The sequence below is a fragment of the Salvelinus fontinalis genome, chromosome 34 (assembly GCF_029448725.1).
Source record: "Salvelinus fontinalis isolate EN_2023a chromosome 34, ASM2944872v1, whole genome shotgun sequence".
Lineage (NCBI taxonomy): Eukaryota > Metazoa > Chordata > Actinopteri > Salmoniformes > Salmonidae > Salvelinus > Salvelinus fontinalis.
In genome coordinates, this window is record NC_074698.1 from 16,681,946 (window position 1) to 16,702,819 (window position 20,874).

General features: G+C 41.8%; 2 protein-coding genes across 3 annotated transcripts; both read left to right on the top strand.

Annotated features, from left to right (window-relative positions):
* LOC129833303 (phosphoinositide 3-kinase regulatory subunit 6-like) lies at positions 1-16,909 on the top strand. 2 transcript variants are annotated; one of them, XM_055897804.1, is made up of 20 exons: positions 1-217; positions 1,790-1,872; positions 2,084-2,170; positions 2,328-2,419; positions 2,551-2,619; positions 2,900-3,035; positions 3,195-3,264; positions 3,544-3,721; positions 3,851-3,995; positions 10,231-10,317; positions 10,432-10,789; positions 11,067-11,157; positions 11,286-11,405; positions 11,586-11,696; positions 12,279-12,384; positions 12,497-12,570; positions 12,814-12,904; positions 13,002-13,054; positions 13,357-13,457; positions 13,599-16,909. In XM_055897804.1, the coding sequence occupies exons 2-20, from the start codon at positions 1,812-1,814 to the stop codon at positions 13,747-13,749; spliced, it is 2,181 nt and encodes a 726-aa protein (XP_055753779.1). In that variant the 5' UTR covers positions 1-217; positions 1,790-1,811; the 3' UTR covers positions 13,750-16,909. The 2 variants fall into 2 exon arrangements, 1 of the variants encoding a protein (XP_055753779.1); XR_008756059.1 differs by lacking the exon at positions 13,599-16,909 and having other exon boundaries at positions 12,497-12,565; positions 13,357-13,391.
* Positions 16,910-16,915: 6 nt separating this feature from the next.
* LOC129833304 (major facilitator superfamily domain-containing protein 6-like) lies at positions 16,916-20,283 on the top strand. The gene is given in 3 exon segments (XM_055897805.1): positions 16,916-17,220; positions 17,566-19,390; positions 19,392-20,283. Coding segments are annotated over 2 exon segments (1,803 nt in total). The 5' UTR covers positions 16,916-17,220; positions 17,566-17,621; the 3' UTR covers positions 19,426-20,283.
* Positions 20,284-20,874: the final 591 nt, after the last annotated feature.

Genomic DNA, 20,874 nt, shown 5'->3' on the forward strand with positions numbered 1-20,874 from the left:
TATACTGTTTAGTTTCTGTAGCCTACTCGATTAACCAGGAGGGCTGACGTGCGACCCACGTACCTAGAGAGGCTACTTGATAGAATGTGTTTAGTGAATTGTCTTTTTTTACCAAACGTCCATCTACGAAAACAACGGTGTACCATGTAGCTGCTGCTGTTCATCAGTCAATTCGTCCACATCCGGTGTCAGCGTACAGTGGCAAAATGCAAGGCAGGTGAATCTCTGTAGGATGACTACTGTATCATTATATTACAGGCTATACTGTAATAGTAAAGTGTATTTGCACCTGTAAAGCAGACTTTTGCGATCGTGTTGTAATAGTGATTGCTGCAATGTAGAGTTTGCTGTTTTTACATCTAGAACTCTAACACATGTTACTTTTAATAATCTCAGTCATAGATCCCTGCACATTGATATCAATGTCACTGTTGCTTATGACAAGTCTTTTGTAAATAGCCCAGGTCAGCAATAGTTTACATGTAGGCTTATGCTGAGCCTGTCAACTGGGCTCCCTAGGGAGTTTTTCACGCTAGGCTTGCAGTTTTGAAAGTTCACTTCAGTGACAAATTACTTAAGTTATATACAATTAGACTAGGATTGATTGAAACGAACTTGACGTCTACTTTGAAAGTAAGAAGCATTACCAGCGCAATGATAGTGAATGACACTAAACTTGTATCTGGAATTTGGTGGAAGGAGGACTGATTGATTGTAATTTCTCATGCGTTCAGTATTCACATGTGCATTGTGTCAATTGCATAGAGAACTCAATAGTTCTGAAAATATTTGTCATAGCAGAAGAGGAAGTGTCGCATTCATCCAGAAATCATTCTGACCTGTGTAGTTAATACATCTTTTCATTATTGGTCTTTCTGCCTTTCAGTTTGTCAGAGAGTACTTCTCAGTTTATAACTAGTCGTCATGCTCTCTACACCCGCACATTTCTGTGGACAGGAAACAGGTTAATTCTGGCCTCAGTGTGAGCTGGGGAGGCTTACTGTATGCTATGTGTTGATGCGGAACGGCAGCATTAGACCGTTTGTGTGAATGTAATAGGGTTTTCACGTACGAATTTGTTTATATAATTTCTCCCAAAGTTTCCCTGTATGTATCGACTTTGGTGTCTGATAGGTTAGGTGTCTCTTATCAAGTGAATTATCAGAAAGTCTTCATGTTTTTATGAGTTGAGAAGTCCCCCCACCTTCTGTACCTTGGTTGTCTTACAGTGCATTTGGAAAATATTCAGACCCCTTGACTTTTTCCACATTTTGTTACATTACAGCCTTATTCTAAAATGGATTAAATAGATGTTTCCCTCATCAATCTGCACACAATATCCCAGAATGACAAAGCAAAAATAGTTTTAAAAAAATGTTTGAAAATATATTGTAAATGTGAAATATATTTACATAAGACCCTTTACTCAGTCATTTGTTGAAGCACCTTTGGCAGCGATTACAGCATCATGTCTTCTTGGGTGTGACGCTACAAGCTTGGCACACCTGTATTTGGGATCCTCTCAAGCTCTGTCAGGTTGGATGGGGAGTGTCGCTGCACCGCTATTTTCAGGTCTTTCCAGAGATGTTCAATCGAGTTCAAGTCAGGGCTCTGGCTGGGCCACTCAAGGACATTTAGAGACTTGTCTTGGCTGTGTGCAATTTTAGAATAAAGCTGTAACATAACAAAATGTGGAAAAAGTCAAGGGGTCTGAATACTTTTCGAAAGCACTGTAAATCCACTGTATACAGCACATGTGGTGTCAAGCTCTGCTCCTTTATCTAGGCAGGAGCCCATGATGCTGAATTGTGATGTTTGACCTCAATTCTCTTGGGATGAATAAGGAAACAACCCCATGGAACCCTCCAGCAGGTAAACGTTCACTTACTCAGTCTTTGAACTCATACAGTATTTCAATGATTTATGTATACTTTGCTCTTTACTGTTGTTTGTCCCTTTTAATTACTTGGGTAGACTGACGTCTAGTAGTAAGAATCCCCACACATAGGACCACTGTGTTTTTAAACAGAGCTGCTATCTTGTCAAAATATGACATTTGATTTTTAGAACTCTATTATTGTAGCTGCCAGTATGTCGTCAGCAGTGGAGGCCAGTATGTACAACAGTATTCAGGCCATCCTCAGAGAGACTGCCTCCTCATGCAGCAAAGGTACATTATCATTGCATACACCAATAAAAAGTCAACGATTATCACATTCATCATTGTGGCATAATTATCTATTATAGAATATTAATAGTATTACACAATTTAATAGACTTGAGAACATTATGTGGTCAATTCAGCAGCCTTGTTTGACTTCCTGAAGGTATGCTGAGGTGGACTCTTCATAAGAAGGTGGAGACCCATCCATCTAACAGTGTCTCACTGGTCAATGTTCTGGTCAAAGAGCTAGAGAAGGTTGGTCTGACACTACTAGAGTATTCTGTTCTTGCAGAATGACACATGGCATGCCCTTTGTCTTCAGAAGTTTAATTGGCCATTTTAATTGTCAATTTGATGATGAAAGCTTCCTTCATTTGTTGATTCAGGTGGAGAGGCTTGACTATAAGATGCATGTTATTCCATTGCTTCACACTCTCAACTACGTTATTATTCAGGTCAGATTCATTTACCTTATTCATCTGAAATAACCTTGATCAGAGTGTAGCTGTCCTGTATTACTGACGTCTTGTTTACTGTGTTATTTCCATGTATCATATTTCTTGTGTTGATTTCCTGGTTATCTTTATCCTGCTTAGAATAATTATATTGTTCCTTGTTTGTTTTATTTTTGGATGCCCCATTCAAACTATGTGATGTTTGTTTTTACTTTCCAATCAGCTCTGATGTATGTGTCTGATTGTGATGGCTGCTCTTTTTATTCCGGTGTATCGGCAGCAGTCTAGCCACATTCCATGTAACCTGTTTCAGAGAGTGTATGAGTGCTTCAAAAGGCTCCTAACACTTCCAGAGCCCTACTGTACTATCGCACTGAGATACATGAGAAGCATAAAGATGGAGCAGATCACACCAGGTACTCATCACTAGCACTTTACACTTTACACAGTGGCATGTACTGTAGCACAAGCACATTTTAATCATACGAATACAGTATACAGTTCTCCAAACATTCATTTACCTTACTCCCTTTGTTCTGCTAAAGCTCCCTCTCCTACAATAACTTCCTCCACAGGAGCTTTGTATCAGAGAAGGGTAATTGCTGAGCAGAGCCTAAGGAACAAACATTTTCCCCATCAGGAAAAGTGAGTTTAAAACACCCACGAACACATCTGCCATCAGAAGATATTTTACACTTCCCACTGAAGTCAGTTTGTAGTCACTAGCAACAGCTGACTAATTTAGTCATGGTCATTTCTCATAAGGTGAGGGTGGGGGATTGTTTGCTCTGTGTGAGCTGTGGTGTCTCTTTCCCTTTCACAAACTGATGCTTGTAAATGAGGACTTTTCCGTCAGCTACTCTGAAGCTGTTCTGTATCCACAACTGTGCTGACTGGCTGCCCCTCTGACTGTGTCCCCTGTAGAGTATTTGTGTTTGCAGACCCGGCTGTGTTCTCAGGGCCCCTGTGGCAGGCGGTGAGGGCAGACCTGGTGCTGGCCAGCCCCCAAAGTGACACACTGGCAAGACGGGTGCTACTGCACACTCTGCAGGCTGGACTGGTGAAGGCCTGTCATGGTCCCATACTGACTCAAGCTCTGGAGGTGAGGGAGGTCAATGGGCTGTGATGATATGATACCTTTGGATTAATTGATTTCATATCTTGGTATTTGTGTGCATCAGATGGATAATGAAATCACGTGTGTGCGGGCGTGCATGTGTGTGTGCCGCAGGATCTAGGAGAAGATGTGGAGCAGTACTTCCAGGAGGTGGTTTTAGCTGTAGAACAGAGTATAGAGAACGGCGAGGCCGGCCGTGACCAGTACCAAACCAAGCTACAGCACATCTACAGTGACATCCTGACCTCTGCTAACCAAGGTGTGTGTAAAGGAGGATAGGGTTGGGCGGTATCCAGATTTTCCTATCGGCGTACTTTCTTACGGTATTACAGTTTTAGGACACAAGGGGGCACCAGAAAACCCATTGGGCGTCTATTACCATAATGCTAACTAAATTAGCACAAGTCATAGCGAATTTCTATGAAGGCTGCTAGCTAAATATGCTAACAAACACAAACGAAAATAAACGAATTGCAAAGACAGGCAATCCAGCTCATAAAGTTATACATACAGTACCAGTCTGTAAAAAGTTTGGACACCTACTTATTCCAGGGTTTTTCTTTATTTTTACTATTTTCTACATTGTAGAATAGTAGTGAAGACATCAGAACTATGAAATAACACATATGGAATCATGTAATAACCAAAAAAGTGTTAAACAAATCTAAATGTATTTTATATTTGAGATTCTTCAAAGTAGCAATCCTTTGCCTTGATGACAGCTTTGCACACTTTTGGCATTCTCTCAACCAGCTTCATGAGGTAGTCACCTGGAATGCATTTCAATTAACAGGTGTGCCATGTTAAAAGTTCATTTGTGGAATTTCTTTCTATCTTAATGCATTTGAGCCAATCAGTTGTGTTGTGACAAGGTAGGGTTGGTATCATAGGCGGAAGTCCCAGGGGGGACGGGGGGGACACGACCCCCCCCATCTTGGGAAAAATATGATTTGTCCCCCCCAATATATCACTGTAAACATAACTATGTAATTTCAATAATATTAATAATACGCAATGAAAGCACTTGTGCTGATTATAGACACTTAATAGCGCATTTAAATATCAAAAGATTGCGATCCCCCACCGCCCTTTGCCTCACAATGGTTTGATCCACTGCAAGTTCTTTAGCTGGCAAGGTAATAAAGGGTTCGTATCTACTATCCGAAAGGGACATGTACGTAACTGACGTGAGGTTAATCCAGTCAATCCATAGCAGGTCCATAGCAATGTTATTTATTTATTTTTATGTTGGCAGGGTTCACACACTAGTTGAATTTGCAGAGCTAGCGCGCAAACTAAAGCAAACATTAACTATCAAGCTAGCTAGTACCTATTCCATTTATGTGGCGTCGTCAAAGATGGAATCTTTGCTATCGTCAGTTTATTCCAAGATCAGCATGCAGCTGTAGTGCTTCGACGTCCCTGTGATAAGGTTAGCAATAAACTGAAGTCCAAACTGAACAGAACAGAACTACACTCTCTTCTACCATTGTCTTAAATATATATAATGGTCTCGTTGCAAAAGATAAATTGTCGCTAGTGAACTTTTTTTATTTTATTTTATTTCACCTTTATTTAACCAGGTAGCAAAGATTATAGCAAACACACAGAAACGGAATTGGTGCTCGCTAGCTTTACAAATTCAGCTATTGTTGGAAGCCAGCCAATATGAAACAAACTATTTAAATTACAAAAGGTTGCAGCATGTGTTGTGTAAATGTGTGTGTGTGCAGCTAGGCCAGCCAGCCAGCCAGGTAGAAAAATGGCAGAAAAAAGTAAGAAGACGGACATCAGAGTATTTGTCAGTACACCAAATCGCATAGTAAGAACTCTAGTATCCTAATATCTCAAAGACTAGTTGATAAAATGTTCATAAGAAAGAAGTGAAATGCTAATGGAAATGTTTCACAATGATGTCATTAGGCAGAGCAGGCAACAGATGGCACACAGACAGCAGAGCTGGGGACAGATATGCAGGGACAGATTGGCAGAGACAGGGAGTCTCAGGTAAGTTTGTTGAGTCTTTGTTTGGCAACATTATGAAAGGTTCTCAATTTTTTTGACTTGTAAAATAGGGACATAATTGGAAAATGCCATGGATACCCCCACTCTCAACTTAAACTGGTGACTAAACTAAGATTTGTTTACCGCAATGGTATTGCTGTTGTGATTAATTGTGTAGTTTTGGGTACCGGTAGTTAGGAGTACGGCAAACACCTTATTTATTTTCTAGGAGACAGACTGAGTCAGTTAGGGTGGTGAAAGGGAAAGAGCCAGGGATAGAGACTTCAGAGGACAGTGTCACAGCCACGGCAGGACCAAGTGTCACCCTTGTTGCCAGCAGCACCAGTATAGGGGACAGTGGCACAGCATTGTCCAGTTACCACAGTGATGGCACAAAACCATATCAGCCACACCCACAATTTATAGAACCGCAAACTCTTGCCAACAGAGTGTTGACGTTTCAAGAGAGATGGTTTCGCGATTTCCCCTGGCTACATTATAATCCATCAATAAAAGGAGTGTTGTGTTTTCACTGTAGCCAAGGGTTTTCAAGCCAGCCATCTTTTGGCCAAAGAGCTGATGCTGCCGTCATTAGTGCAGGATTTAGGAACTGGAGAAAAGGCATTGAAAAATTCACAGCACATCAAATTGCCAAACCCACCGCCACTTTGTAATTGTAACAGCACACCAGCTAAATCCAATCAGTGTCCAGTTATGTCCAGCGCGTGGGGTAAACAGCAGGATGACGCAAGGCATTGCTTGATGAAAATTGTTAGTTCGGTGCGGCATGTAGTAAGACAGGGACAAGCCTTTAGAGGCCACACGGATGACAGTGGGAATTTATACCAGATTTTGAAACTTAGGGCAGAAGAGGATGATCCCATTTTACTGAAGTGGTTAACAGAGCGTACCACAATGTACACAGGCCCAAAAGCACAGAATGAAATTCTGAACATCATGGCCAATAGTCATTCGAGGCATTGCAGCTGAGATTAGGTCTCTTCCGATTGTACAATTTTCATTAATTGTTGATGGTACTCAAGATGTTTCTGGTGCTGAACAGGAGAATGTCTGTCTGCGTTATGTTGACCATGACCATGTCCCTCACAAGGAGTTTATTGGGCTATACAGGGTGTCGGAGACAACAGGCGAGGGCATTGCGAAAGTGCCAACTGATGTGTTGTTGAGGAAACCCGCAAACATATTCTCGGTTCTTTTGTTCAGTAGTGTGTATAGCAGTGGTTCTCAACCTTTTTGGGGTACTGGAACCCCTGCATATTTTGAGGCAAGGCAGGCAAGGTTTTGAGCGGTCCTCAGGGACCTCCACCCCCTCTATATTATATGTAAACTTACTGGAAACCTTGTGGTACTGACTACATTCATTACACTTTTTTATTTCACGGACCCCTTGCAATTAGTCCATGGACCCCTGTTTGAGAACCCATGGTGTAATTGATAGTTGTTCTTTTGTTTAGTAGTTTTCAGTACACTTACAAATGATTTATTTCATGTTATTTTATTTAAAATGGCATACTTTGTGCGACATACTTGTCCATAGCTGCTGTTTGAAGAGTTGAGACACTGAAGGATATTTTGTTTGATTTATTTGGGTTTTTCATTGAAGTAGTTATTTTGCTTTTAGAACTGTACTTATTTTGAGCTTTTTGTTCTTGTAAAGATATTGTAGACTCAGGCCAGGTGCACATATTTAATGACTATATAAATGTATCAGAAAAAGTCAAATTAAAAGGTCAATTCAATACGGAGACCAACTTTGTGATGGTTCTCAATGGAGATTCTTTTAGATGTGATCACACCATGTTCATTGTATTTATGAAAACTACACCCATACAGTGTACAGTACCCTTGTCACCTACTGACCTTTCTTGATATTGCTGGTTGTAAGTACGAATACCTGCATACATACTGGACTGGTAAGGAGCACTGCTATAACTATTATTAGTAGTAGAATTATAATGATTTAAACATTTGAACAAGTTGGGAAAACCCTTCAGTTAACTACTGTACCTATCAATTATCCAGTTGTAGGAATTATGGTTCCTCAATATACATTTAACAACGTATGCTATGTGTTACAGCACTACTTTTGGTGTCCCCCTCAGGAATTGCTCTTGAGAAAATTTAATGTAATTGTCCCCTCCAAGGTTGATCTCAGATTTTCGCCCCTGGTTGGTATACAAAAGATAGCCCTATTTGTTAAAAGACCAAATAGGGCAAGAACAGCTCAAATAAGCAAAGAGAAAAGACAGTCCATAATTACTTTAAGACATGAAGGTCAGTCAATCAGGAAAATGTCAAGAACTTTGAAAGTTTCTTCAAGTGCAGTTGCAAAAACCATCAATCGCTATGATGAAACTGGCTCTCATGAGGACCGCCACAGGAAAGAAAGACCCAGAGTTACCTCTGTTTCGGAGGATAAGCCCAAATAAATGCTTCACAGAGTTCAAGTAACAGACACATCTCAACATCAACTGTTCAAAGGAGACTGCGTGAATCCGGCCTTCATGGTCAAATGCCTGCAAAGAAACCACTACTAAAGGACACCAATAAGAAGAAGAGACTTGCTTGGGCCAAGAAACCCGAGCATTGGACATTAGACCAGTGGAAATCTGTCCTTTGGTCTAATTAGTCCAAATTTGAGAGCTTTGTTTCCAACCGCCTTGTCTTTGTGAGACGCAGAGTAGGTGAACAGATGATCTCTGCATGTGTGGTTCACACCGTGAAGCATGGAGGAGGTGGTGTGGGTGTGCTTTGCTGGTGACACTGTCAATGATTAATTTACAATTCAAGGCACACTTAACCAGCATGGCTACCACAGCATTCTGCAGCAATACGCCATCCCATCTGGTTTTAACTTAGTGGGACTATCATTTGTTTTTCAACAGGACAATGACCAAACTCACCTCCAAGGCCTAAGGCCTATTTGACCAAGAAGGAGAGTGATGTAATGCTGCATCAGATGACATGGCTTCCACAATCACCCAACCTCAACCCAATTGAGATGGTTTGGGATGAGTTGGACCGCAGAGTGAAGGAAAAGCAGCCAACAAGTGCTTAGCATAGAGAATCTCAAATATAAAATATATATTGATTTGTTTAACACTTCTTTGGTTACTACATGATTCCATATGTGTTATTTCATAGTTTTGATGTCTTCACCTTTATTCTACAATGTAGAAAATAGTAAAAAATAAAGAAAAACCCTTGAATGAGTAGGTGTGTCCAAACTTTTGACTAGTACTGTATATAGGTAGGAGCTACCGAATGTCATTTTTCTTGAGTTTGGACATTTTATAAGTGAATGTGAATGAGAGACACTGTGCAAATGAACAAAGTTTTGATGCATGCTTGTTTGAAGGAAGAACAGTTCTGGCTCTGGAGCAGCATGTGTACACACTGTGTCTGTGTGGAGTCACGATAGCATAGGCAGCTGTACAGGTTTCTTAAACACGGCAGAAAGCTAACACCATATGATGCCCTGTCACCTTATTAATTCAGCCACTTACTTAGATAACGAGCAAGTTAAACTTAGGGGTCGGGTTAACGAAGAATTCTGCGTTTTTCACGAAGAAAACAAAAAACGCATAAGAAATACCTTGATGCGTTTTATAAACGCAGATATAAAATGCTTCTTAATGTCGATTCTGCTCGGCATCAGACTAATTTTATGCTTCAGTTGCACTTCTTTACTCGGATGAGAATTCACAAAAGGGCATTCTATCAGCAGACAACCTAGCCTACATTTCTCAGGTAAAATGCTAGATTAACTTCAAAGGAGTTTCCTAAAACATTAGGAAATGTAGCTGGCTACATTCTTTCTATGATAAACATTAGAAATATGTTTTAAAAGACCTTGATTTTTCATAGTTAGCTCATTTAGTTGTGTGGCTACCAGCCAAATAGTGTGCACTTACATTGTCATTTGATAAATAATTAACCTATTTTCTTACACTAATGTATTTTCTGTGAAGGAAAACTACAGTTGCACGCCCCTGATCACTCTTTTGAAGCAAAAACACTGTTGCCTTTCAAAGTGAAATATAATACCCCTGTCAATACACAGCTGGACTCACCTGCTCCCACTTTTACCCTTTGTGCTATTTACAAACAACCATGTGACTGGCTTAACTGTTCTGGGGAACTACGGTAAGCTTCATAATGTAAAATAGTGTGACAGGTGAAATGAAGAACGCGATCTGCTTTATCTCCTAAGGTATTGCATAAGTTTACTGCAGGTATTTACTTAAAGAGTAGCTACAAATATTAAAATGTATTGAAAACCTTCAAATAAATAGTTTAAACAGTATTGACGGTATTGCAAAACCATCCCGTGGCCATTTCTAAATACCCTGGCATACGGTGTAATGGTATACCACCAAAGGCTAAAGGAGAATAATGAAAGAGATTTGCTGACTGTGACAGATAGGATATTCACTGTTTATTGTGTTATGTTCACTCTCTCTGTTCAGACCCAAAGGCCCGTGGCTCTCTTTCTAACACTCCATTGCCCTCGCCAGAGATTCACTTCCACCTGTGGACAAACGAAGAGGAGCTGTGTGAGTCAACATTAGAGAACCTTAGTTTCTAGGGTATTATAAAGACTTAAAAATTCTGTCAAATCAGACTAATAGATAGTGTGGCAATCTTGAATCTTTCATATTTTTCTATAGGGAATGAGCTGGTGAAATTCACCATAAACGTTTCCACCTCTGAGCGGAACTCTGTGTACCAGGAGGAGGAAGAGGAGGATGTTTCTAAGAGGGTTTCCCTCCTGTCTGTTGATAGTGGAATAGAGAAGGACCTGTCTGACATGGAGGAGCGGGAACAGAGGAATCCATTCACCCGGTCATGGTCACCGTGTTTCAGAGGGAGAATGAAGCCAGAAGACAAAATGGCTCAGGAAAACATCAAGGGGCCCACCAGTAGCACCCCTCTCCCTAAAGAGGAGGGGAACCATACCGCACGCATTGTGATGATGGGAGACGACAGGGTGCTGGGGAGACTGGCCAAGGTGTATCACTCCATCCGGTAGGAAGTACTTCTACTGTCCCTTAATGTCCCTTAATACCTAGTTTCATCCTCATACATGTGAAATTCAGTTTTTATCCAAAGTGACTTACAGTCATGCGCGCATACATTTTTATGTATGGGTAGTGCTGGAAGTTGAGCCCACTATCCTGGCGTTGCAAACACTATGCTCTACCAACTGAGATACAGAGGACTACTGTACACTGTAATTACACTGTAATTCTGACATTTAGAAATGTGAGAACTGTTTTACAATGTGCATTGCTTTTGTGTGCAGAAAAAGGGAGGCAAAACATCTCATGACCAAGAGATTGAACCTACAGATATACTACATCCCTGTCAGTGATGAGCCTATCGTCAATTCACCTGTGAGCAATAATCCAGTCCAAAATCCAATAATACCAATAATGTAAAATAAACATCCATCTCATGCTGCACATGTACAGTAACCGGTATGATTTGCTAGGTTATGGAACCAGTCTTTTCTCTTTTTCAGGAAAGCACATCACAAGTTGGAGACAGGTTGTCTCTAGCCTCGTTCTTAGGAAGGGTCGATCCCTGGTACGAAAGCAACATCAACAGTTTGGGAGCCATGATTCCAAAGCTGGCAGGAACGGTAATGAGTACTAATACATGCATTGTTTTATAAAGTACTCTAATTCTGATCATGATTGTCCAGAAAGATCCATCAAATGGGTTCAAGGATACCTAAATGGAAAGGGGTTTTAAGAGAGAAATAGACATCCAGTCATGTCACAGTGAGACCTAATACTGTGTCTACTATGTGCCATTGCAGCAGTCCAGTCACAGCAGGTCATCAGAACCCAATCACTTCCTTGTGGACGTCCTCTCCTACTACCTTCGCTGTGGCCTACAGCCTGTCCACTTCACACTCTACTCTGTCAAGGTCAGCTCCCTGAGATACATCCACATGTCATAGTCACGTGTGTGCGTGTGTGTTAGCAGCAGGATGATACACAAACATATGGCAGCCCCTGAATAGTTTATACTGAAGAGTTCATAGCCCAGTATAACATAATTATTACGGTTATCATCAGGGGTTAAATTGGGAATTTGGAGGTTGGAAAGCCCTACTTGATGAATGGGGGGAGCATTATGGTTAGGGTTGAGGCTAGTTTTAGGGTTGAACTGGGATGTGGACATGGGGCTAGGATTAGGGTTGTGGTTGAGGCTAGGTTAAGGGTTGAACTGGGATGTGGACATGAAGCTAGGGTTAGGGTTGCTGTCATCCTAGGGTACCCAAGCCTTTATCCTAACCTTGGTTTATCATACTTTTATCATACGTTTTATCCTACTTTCTTCTTTGGACCTGTAAATTGCTGGAGCTTGGCTTTCCCTTTGACCCAAGATGCAAGAGCCCTGCTTCGAGTAGCTCCGGCTCAATTTAACCACTTGTTTTCATTAAGAAAAAAACAACACCATTTATCCCTAATTTGAGCTTGTTCTTGTTGCCCTGTTGTGTTTTTAGATCTCTGTCTCTGGCCAGACTGGCAGCCCTGTGGACGAGGTGTTTGTGTCCCACCTGGATGCTGAGTTCCCGGAGTTTAAAACACTCAGAGAAAATCTAAGACAAGGTACTGTTGTCACAACTGTGAATGCAGCATGAACCGTGTTGTCAGGACAGGGACAGAAACTAGATCGTCCTGTTACTGCTTCTGTTGGTGATTGCATAATGTCTCTCTGCAGAGAGATCTAGTAGGCGACGAACAAGGAAGACACATGGAACCTGTGGAGCGGTGGTTTCTATGAATTACAGTAAGGTACTTTCTGAAGGCTTTCTTCCCTATTTGTGTTATTTGTTATTGTTATTTGATTAGTGGTTAGTGAATGTGTTCATGCTTGGTTAGTGTAGTCACAGTATCATTGGAATAATTTAGGACAAGTAGTACACATTTAAATGAAAAGTAACAACTATGGAAATATCTAGATATCCTTTAAATCCATATGGTATAATGTCTTAACTACAGTACCAAATGTGTCTGTGTCTCAAATGCTTTCTGCAGGTCTCCTTGAGCAAACAAGAGGTTGTCCAGGGAAGGTCAGTCATGACATGTGGAGTGGTCATCAGTGCAATATCACCCAATGAAACAGAAGGTTTGCGTTAAAACATATAGTAACTACATAGCGGTTCTCAATGGCAACTTGGTTTCATTACCTCAAATCAACAATTTGTCATCCCTACTTTCCCTAGGTCTTGATTTCCTCACTGTCAATTTTGACAGTACAAATCCAAGATGCTGCACGGTAAGGATATTTCTGAATGTGTGATAATAAATCATTGAGTCCCCAGTAACACCATATGGAAAAGTACTTAAACTGTCAGTCAGGCAACACACTGCCAGATGTGGTTTCTTGATCTCATCCTCATGTCTCACCTTCAAAGTAGATTATTGATTAAGGCAATTATATATAATGGTAGAGGTTTGATTTGAGCCCATAAATGCAAAAAGGGTAGGCATACAGTACTGCAGTTTGGAGTAACATCCCACAATGATTTTTGCTCCTAACCTATCAGGATATTTAATTTGACCATGCTGTGTTGACAGGAGATCAGAACCCAAAACATTAAAATCAGAATCCTGGAGGATAAGACCTTCACAGTCTGTCTGGACAAAGACTGTCGCAGGAAATACACACATGTGCAAAGGTCAGAGATCATACTCATCAGCAATAGAATGCCATGATGCTCTACCATTGATGAATGCTATACAGTAGTTATTTAGTTGTCTTTTACAGAGAATTTCCCTGGGCTCAAACTAATAACTAAGTAACCAACACTCTTTTACAGCATTGAGATCTCTCCATGTTTGGATCCAGGGTATTGCCTCCAGACAAGTTCCAAGTTCAGTGTGGGAGAGGAGAGGGAGGCGGGGCTGAGCAAATACATGTGCAAGATCCTGCCTCTGCCAATCAACACCTTCACTGGCATCAACCACTGAGGGGATTTGATTATTTAGCTCGGGCTCTGTTCCGGGCGTGAGCCAGGTGCTCCGCTCTGGCCAATGGCGAAGTAAGCTAAAAACAACGTTGGTTATGCACGTGGAGTAATGAGTAGGATTCTGTGTTTTCACATGCGAAAGGGATTTATTTTGATTAAAAAAGTGTTTTATCTGCCTTCCCAATGAAATCTAGTTTGAAAATTCAAGCATATATTTTATGAAAAGAGATGTTGTATGTATTTTTTATTTTATTTTATTATGATCCCCATTAGCTGTTGCAAAAGCAGCAGCTACTTTTCCTGGGTTCCACACAAAACATGAAACATGACATAATACAGAACATTAATAGACAAGAACAGCTCAAGCACAGAAATACACAAAAAAAATCTTTTTGAATACACACGTAGCCTACATATCAGTACATACACGCAAACTATCTAGGTCAAATAGGGGAGAGGCGTTGTGCCGTGAGGGGTTGCTTCATCTGTTTTTTTAAAACCAGGTTTGATGTTTATTTGAGCAGTATAAGATAATGGATCGATATAATACTATACACTTGCTTAAATTTCTTCTGGATTTGGGGACTGTGAAAAGACCCCTGGTGGCATGTCTGGTGGGGTACGTGTGTGTGTCAGTTGTGTGTAAGTTGATGATGCAAACAATTTGGGATTCTCAACACAATGTTTTTTATAAAAATAAGTTATGCAGTCGGTCTCTCCTTTATATCAGCCCTCTGTGTCACGCCTGCTCCCGCTCTTCCCCCCTGGCACTCGAAGGTGCCAGGCTCCCCAGCATTGCGCACTCCTGCCATCATCATTACACACACCTGCCTTTCCCTCGTCACGTGGATCAGAAATTATTGGACTCACCTGGACTCAATCACCTCTGTCATTACCTTCCCTATATTTGTCTGGTTCCCCACTCTGTTCCCTGCTTCTGCATTAATTGTTGTTTGTCTTTGTTTACATGTTTGCTGACACTGTTCCTGATTAAATGTTTGACTCCCCGTACCTCCAGCGTTGGTCATTACACTCTGACTACAATGAAGAGCAAGATGTGCCGCTCTGTTCTGGGCCATATGTTTTGAACATGACAGTTTACAATCTAAGGTAACGCCAAGTAATTTAGTCTCCTCAACTTGTTCAAAAGCCACATCATTCATTACCAGGTTCAGCTGAGGTTTAGAACTTAGGGAATGATTTGTACCAAATACAATGCTCTTTGTTTTAAACATGTTCAGGACCAGTTTATTACTGACCACCCAACAGACTGCAACTTTTTGTTTAGGATTTCAGTGACTTCATTAGCTGTGGTTGCTGATGTGTATATGGTTGAATCATCAGCATGGAAACACATGCTTTGCTTAATGCCAGTGGCAGGTCATTGGTAAAAATAGAAAAGAGTGGAGGGCCTAGAGAGCTGCCCTGCGGTACAACACACTTTTACATATTTGACATTGGAGAAGTTTCCATTAAAGAAACCCCTTTGAGTTCTATTAGATAGATAGCTCTGAATCCACAATATGGCAGAGGCTGAAAAGCCATAACACATGTTTTTTCAACAACAGGTTATGGTCAATTATATCAAAGGCTGTACTGAAATCTAACGGTACAGCTCCCACAATCTTCTTATTCATTTATTTCAACCAATCATCTGTAATTTGTGTCAGTGCAGTACATGTTGAGTGCCCTTCTCTTTAAGCATGCTGCTTGTCTGTTGTTAATTTGTCTACAGAGAAATAGCATTGTATTTGGTCAAACACATTTTTTCCCCCAACAGTTTGCTAAGAGCTGGCAGCAAGTTTATAAGTCTGCTGTTAGAACCAGTAAAGGCCACTTTACCACTCTTGGGTATCTGAATTACCTTGGCTTCCCTCCAAGCCTGAGGACAAAGACTTTCCTCTAGGCTCAGAATAAAGAGATGAAAGTGGCTATAGAGTCAGCTACCATCCTCAGTAGCTTTCCATCTAAGTTGTCATTGCCAGGAGGTTTGTCATTATTGATCGCTAGAAATTATTTTCCCACCTCCCCCACACCAACTTTACAAAATTCAAACTTCCAATGCTTTTCTTTCATTATTTTTTATGCATGAATATGATGGCTCACTGTTCATTGTTGGCATTTCCTGCCTAAGTCTGCCCACTTTGCCAATGAGGTAATCATTCAAACAATTGCCAACATCGAATGGTTTTGTGCTGAATAAGCCATCTGATTCAATGAAAGATGGAGTTGAATTTGTCTTTCTGCCCATAATTTCAGTTAAAGTCCTCAAATGTTTCATATCATTGATCTTGGCTTCATAATACAGTTTCTTCTTCTTTTTGATGCGTTTAGTCACATAATTTCTCAGTTTGCAGTAAGTCAGATGTGCAGCCAGACTTATTAGCCACTCCTTTTTCCTCATCTCTTTCAACCATACAGTTTTTCAATTCTTCATCAATCCATGGATCAATCCATGGAGCCTGAACAGTTCTAACAGTCAGTTTCTTAATTAACAGGTACATGTTTATCAATAATTGGAAGAAGCAATTTCATAAATTCATCAAGTGCAGCATCATTAATCACATAAGACCAAAAACATTTTTTTTACATCATCCACATTTAAAGTCACAGCAAAATATTTTGTATGATCTCTTATATACTATTTTAGGCCCAGCTTTTGGAAATTTGGCTTTCCTGGATATAGCCACTATATTGTGATCACTCCATCCAATGGGTACGGATACAGCTTTAGAACAAAGTTGTACAGTATTAGTAAAAATGTGATCAATACATGTGGATGATCTTGTGTCTGTAAACACCCTGGTTATTTGTTTTTGAGTGATGCAACATGTGCCTAGTAGACAACATGACGGAGCAGATTACTGTTCAATTTGAGAATTGCACTCAGTCCCTCATCACTTTTGCCCATTCACTTCATGGGCCATAGACAGGTGCACTGTGGTTCAGCTTAATCGATGCCAATGCCTAGTAGTGTGGGTGGGGTTCAACAGGGACAGTACATTACTTCTTACATCTTACCCGATTTAAATGTTTAGAATAAATAACATAGTCAAAACTATGTGGGTTTTTTGTATTAATAAACTATGAGTTCATTTAATCATGTAGTTGTTTTTTTTCTTTTTCCTGTCTCGCGTAGTTGTCATCCTCACGCCCTGGTGGAGCTGCAGACAAACAGCTTAATGCGTGCAAGGTGTACGGCTGCTTTATCAACTACGAAGAGGTGATATCAGGTGGTATGCGCTCTTGAAAACTGTCAAGAACCATATAAGAGACGTAAAAAGTCAGAGACAAAATGACCGAGCACAAAGAATAACCATACGTTAAAGTACTTTCAAAAAGCATAAGATGTGTAAAACAGTTTACTGTAAAATATGACGTGGACGGAGTGGACGTGCTTCGGTTGAAACAGGTGCATTGACTAGCCTCTAACACATCAGCTGCGCTGAAAATGTGATTCATCGTTTTGACGGTAAACCATTGTAGCCTACTGATGTTAGTGGTTGTTTTTGGCTCTATTGAATTAGCTTACAGTTTTTTATTGAAGGTTTGATTAGGGGCATATGGCCCATTTATATCTTTATTTTCTGTGATTTCAGTAATTCTTCGAATATAGGCATTCGTTAGTTAAATAAAAACAAATATGATTACATCCTCAATGTTAAATATGATTGCTATGTACCTATTCTTGATTTTAAGCTATATTGCATTATTTACCAGGTATTCAAACATTAACCAAATAGTAAATGTACATGTTAGCTACTGTTTGGAATATGTTTATAGGATTTCTATACATATTATTTTTATTTATCCACAGTGCGTGCTCTGTATGAAGATAGTCTGTGAGACAGCGAGTTCACTTGGCTGGCAGCCATGAAGAGGAACAAGCAGATTGACATTAAGGGTGCTCTAGCCCTCGCCAGCACCTTCCACTTCCTGTATTCTTGTGCCAGAGCCTGCATCCTCCCCTTCCTCACCCTCTACCTCAGATACCTGGGCCTCACTCCCTCCATGACGGGCCTTCTCATGAGCACCAAACGTTTCATCTCCCTGGTCTGGAGCCCTCTGGCCAGCTTTCTGTCCAAACACTACAACAAGAGGAGGGCAGTGATTACAGGGTCTCTGGTCTGTTCAGCAGGGGCAGCCCTCGTCCTCCTGCTTATCCCATCCACAGGCGTCGAGACGCTGACCAGTCACTGCAACATCTCTCACCTCAGTGTGAGCACTGAAGAGCTGAGTGACTATGTGCGTGTTGTTGGCAGTGTAATGCCTACCACCCACACTACCATTTTGTCCCAGTCAGCAACACATGAATCTTCACCTACGGAGACAACCAGTTACACTATGTCTTCCGCTGTTTCAATGAGCAAAGCCACAACCTACACACTTCAGCTGCAACATTCCAACAATGTGACTTCTCAATGGTCACAAGTGAATGTATTTGTGGCCAACCACAGTATAGGAGGGGAGAGAAATGGCTTAGAGTCCCACCACGGTGCCTCCAACACTTCACCCACAGTGAGGAGGGTTAGCAGGTCAGCAGAAAAGGAGAAGCAGAGGGAGAAGGATGAGGCCCGCTTAGAGTTCCTGGGAAACCTCAAAGTTATGGACGTCCAGCACCAGCTCTTCTTCATGCTCTTCATCGTGGTGTCGATATGGGAGCTGATGGCCGCCCCTCTGGAATGGACCGTGGACGATGGGCTGTATGAGTATTTGGATTTTGTGGATGCCTCTGATCGTTATAGTAGCACAGGAGTGTGGGGGCTGCTTGGGGCAGTGTGTGGTGTGAGTGGTGCAGGACTGCTGGTAGGCCACCTGGACTGCCTCATTGGCTCACACACACCCAGGGGAGCTGTCCACTTCTACTCCTATGTATCTGTGACAACCCTGGCTGTGCCTGTGGTGGCCTTCCTGCCCCTCTACCTAAACAAGAAGCGTAGTCGCTCCACTGGGCTCTTCAAAGCTTTACAGCTGGTGCGAGGGGACCTCCGTGCCCTGCTGTGTGCTGCCACTACCTTCCTAATGGGGCTGGCGGGGTCTGCGGTGGATGATTTCCTGCTGTGGCAGATGCAGGACCATGGGAGCAGCGAGCTGCACATGGGCCTCTCTTTAGCCGTAGCGTTGCTCTCCCGGGCCGCCTTCCCTCTGCTGAGTGGCCGGGTGTCGAAGCTCCTGAGCCCAGGCAGGGTGCTGCTGGTGGGGACGGCCTGCTTGGCCCTGCAGTGCCTCTACTACTCCTTCCTGTGGTGCCCATGGGCTGCAATACCTGTCCAGGTGCTGAGCTGCTTCAGCAGTGGCGCCCTCTGGTGGGCAGTGCAGATGCAGTGCGGGGACGTGGCCACGCCGGGCACAGAGAGGAGCGTGAGGAGGGTCTACCAGGCCCTCTCTCTGAACCTGGGGGCAGGGCTGGGCAGCATGGCCGGGGGGTTTGCTGTCCACAGGTTTGGTGTATCTGTGCTATTCAGAGGGGTAGCGGTGATGCTGCTCCTGTGGTGCCTGTTTCTGCCCCTGCTCCAGTGGAAAGTCCCACACCAACGCAGGATCAACTACTCCCGCCTCCTCGCTGCTGACACCAGTGAAGTGAGCGAATCCAAGTCGGAGCAGGAGGCAGACTGGCTGGAGAAAGTCATGGAGGATGACGAGCAATAATAACATGAACAGGAGCATAAATCATTAGACCTAAGGAACAATATGCAACATAATGGAAGATTGACAGTATCAATTCTGCTCCTGGAGGATTCCACCACCACTTACGGACATGTCACTCTTCATTTAGTCTGCCTTCTTGCTGCTCCACAAACTGCTAAGTGAATCTGTCCCTGGCTGGTTTAATTGAAAACCCAGTATTGCTTTTTAATTCTCTTTACTGCAGTTTATTCATTTAGTGCTAATGCTCTAAGCATTCCCCACCTGCCCAGAAGGCGTTTAGCATTCTTCAGTTAAACTAAACACATGGACTGCAAGCCTCACTATTGCACTGGAGGTTGATCCACTGTGAATGCAGAGTGATGATAAACTGTCATTTGCATAAGCTATCAAGAAACTCGGGATAGCAAATAACGGAGAATAATTAGGTGTGGGCAGGTGACTGTGCGAGTCCGTATGAGTGTTACTACAGTCCACGTTAGGCAGCTTAACTGTTTGTAACATAAGGCCTCTTGAGTGCAGGTGTGGTCTTTGGGCGAGACAAATCCCTGGACTAACAGACTCATCCTGTATGTGTGGTTTAGCCTGCTCTCACATGACAAAGATACTTACTCTCTTGAGTCCACTGTGAAAATGTTATGTTTTGTTCAACTATAATAGAACTCACCCCTTGGGTCAGTTTCCTAACTAAACATAAAGTGCCTCTTGTGTGGGGGAAGTATTAGAAGCTATCTGTTGTTGGTTGCTGAACTTGTAGGTTAGATGGTGTTTGCTAAACCTGTATTTCAAAGGATGTTTGCCAAACTTGCCACAGGTGACATGGCCCATTTTGACCTGACTGTTGTTTCAGCATATCAGCCAGAGACACTAATATAGTTTAGCACCTCTCCCTGAAACCTCTGTCTAATTTACAATGCTTGGAGTGGATATAACAATACATTACATAGTGGTTGATATACATGTCCAATGACTAGTAGTATATCAATAAAAATATGAGTATTATTGTGCCTTGAAGACATTCTCAAATATTGATGACTGGCATTACAATACTTTTTGTTTATCTCATGTTTATAGTATGTTTATTGATACATTGTAAGTCAATGCAGTGGACAGTATATGTCAATACCTCACAACAGCATAGTGTCAAACATCAGAAAATGTCTTGTAGTGTTTTTAAAGAACACAAGCAGGAAACCCAATGTCTCTTGTGTCAATATCAATACGCCTCTTAATGTAACAAAGCAAAGGTCAGCAGTATGTGGAACTCCTCTTGAATCTTTGTATTTGGCCTTGTCTGTCATGACTCATGACTGGAGAACAGTCAGTTGAGTGATAAGGAGCTGTCAGCATGAGCAGGCGCCATAAGTATAATATTTGTTTTTCAACAGGACCAGTCGGTCCCAGACGGTGGTCCTTCTGTTCACGTCCACCTCATACTGTTGACTTACTCACGCACTATCCTGACCTTATCAGCCAGAGA

Bases quoted from the DNA above. Each gene is read 5' to 3' on its own strand.
- LOC129833303 (XM_055897804.1), top strand. From the start codon at position 1,812: ATGTTTGACCTCAATTCTCTTGGGATGAATAAGGAAACAACCCCATGG. The intron at 3,036-3,194 runs GTACTCATCACT...CTTCCTCCACAG, and splicing joins GATGGAGCAGATCACACCAG to GAGCTTTGTATCAGAGAAGG. The intron at 3,722-3,850 runs GTGAGGGAGGTC...TGTGTGCCGCAG, and splicing joins TACTGACTCAAGCTCTGGAG to GATCTAGGAGAAGATGTGGA.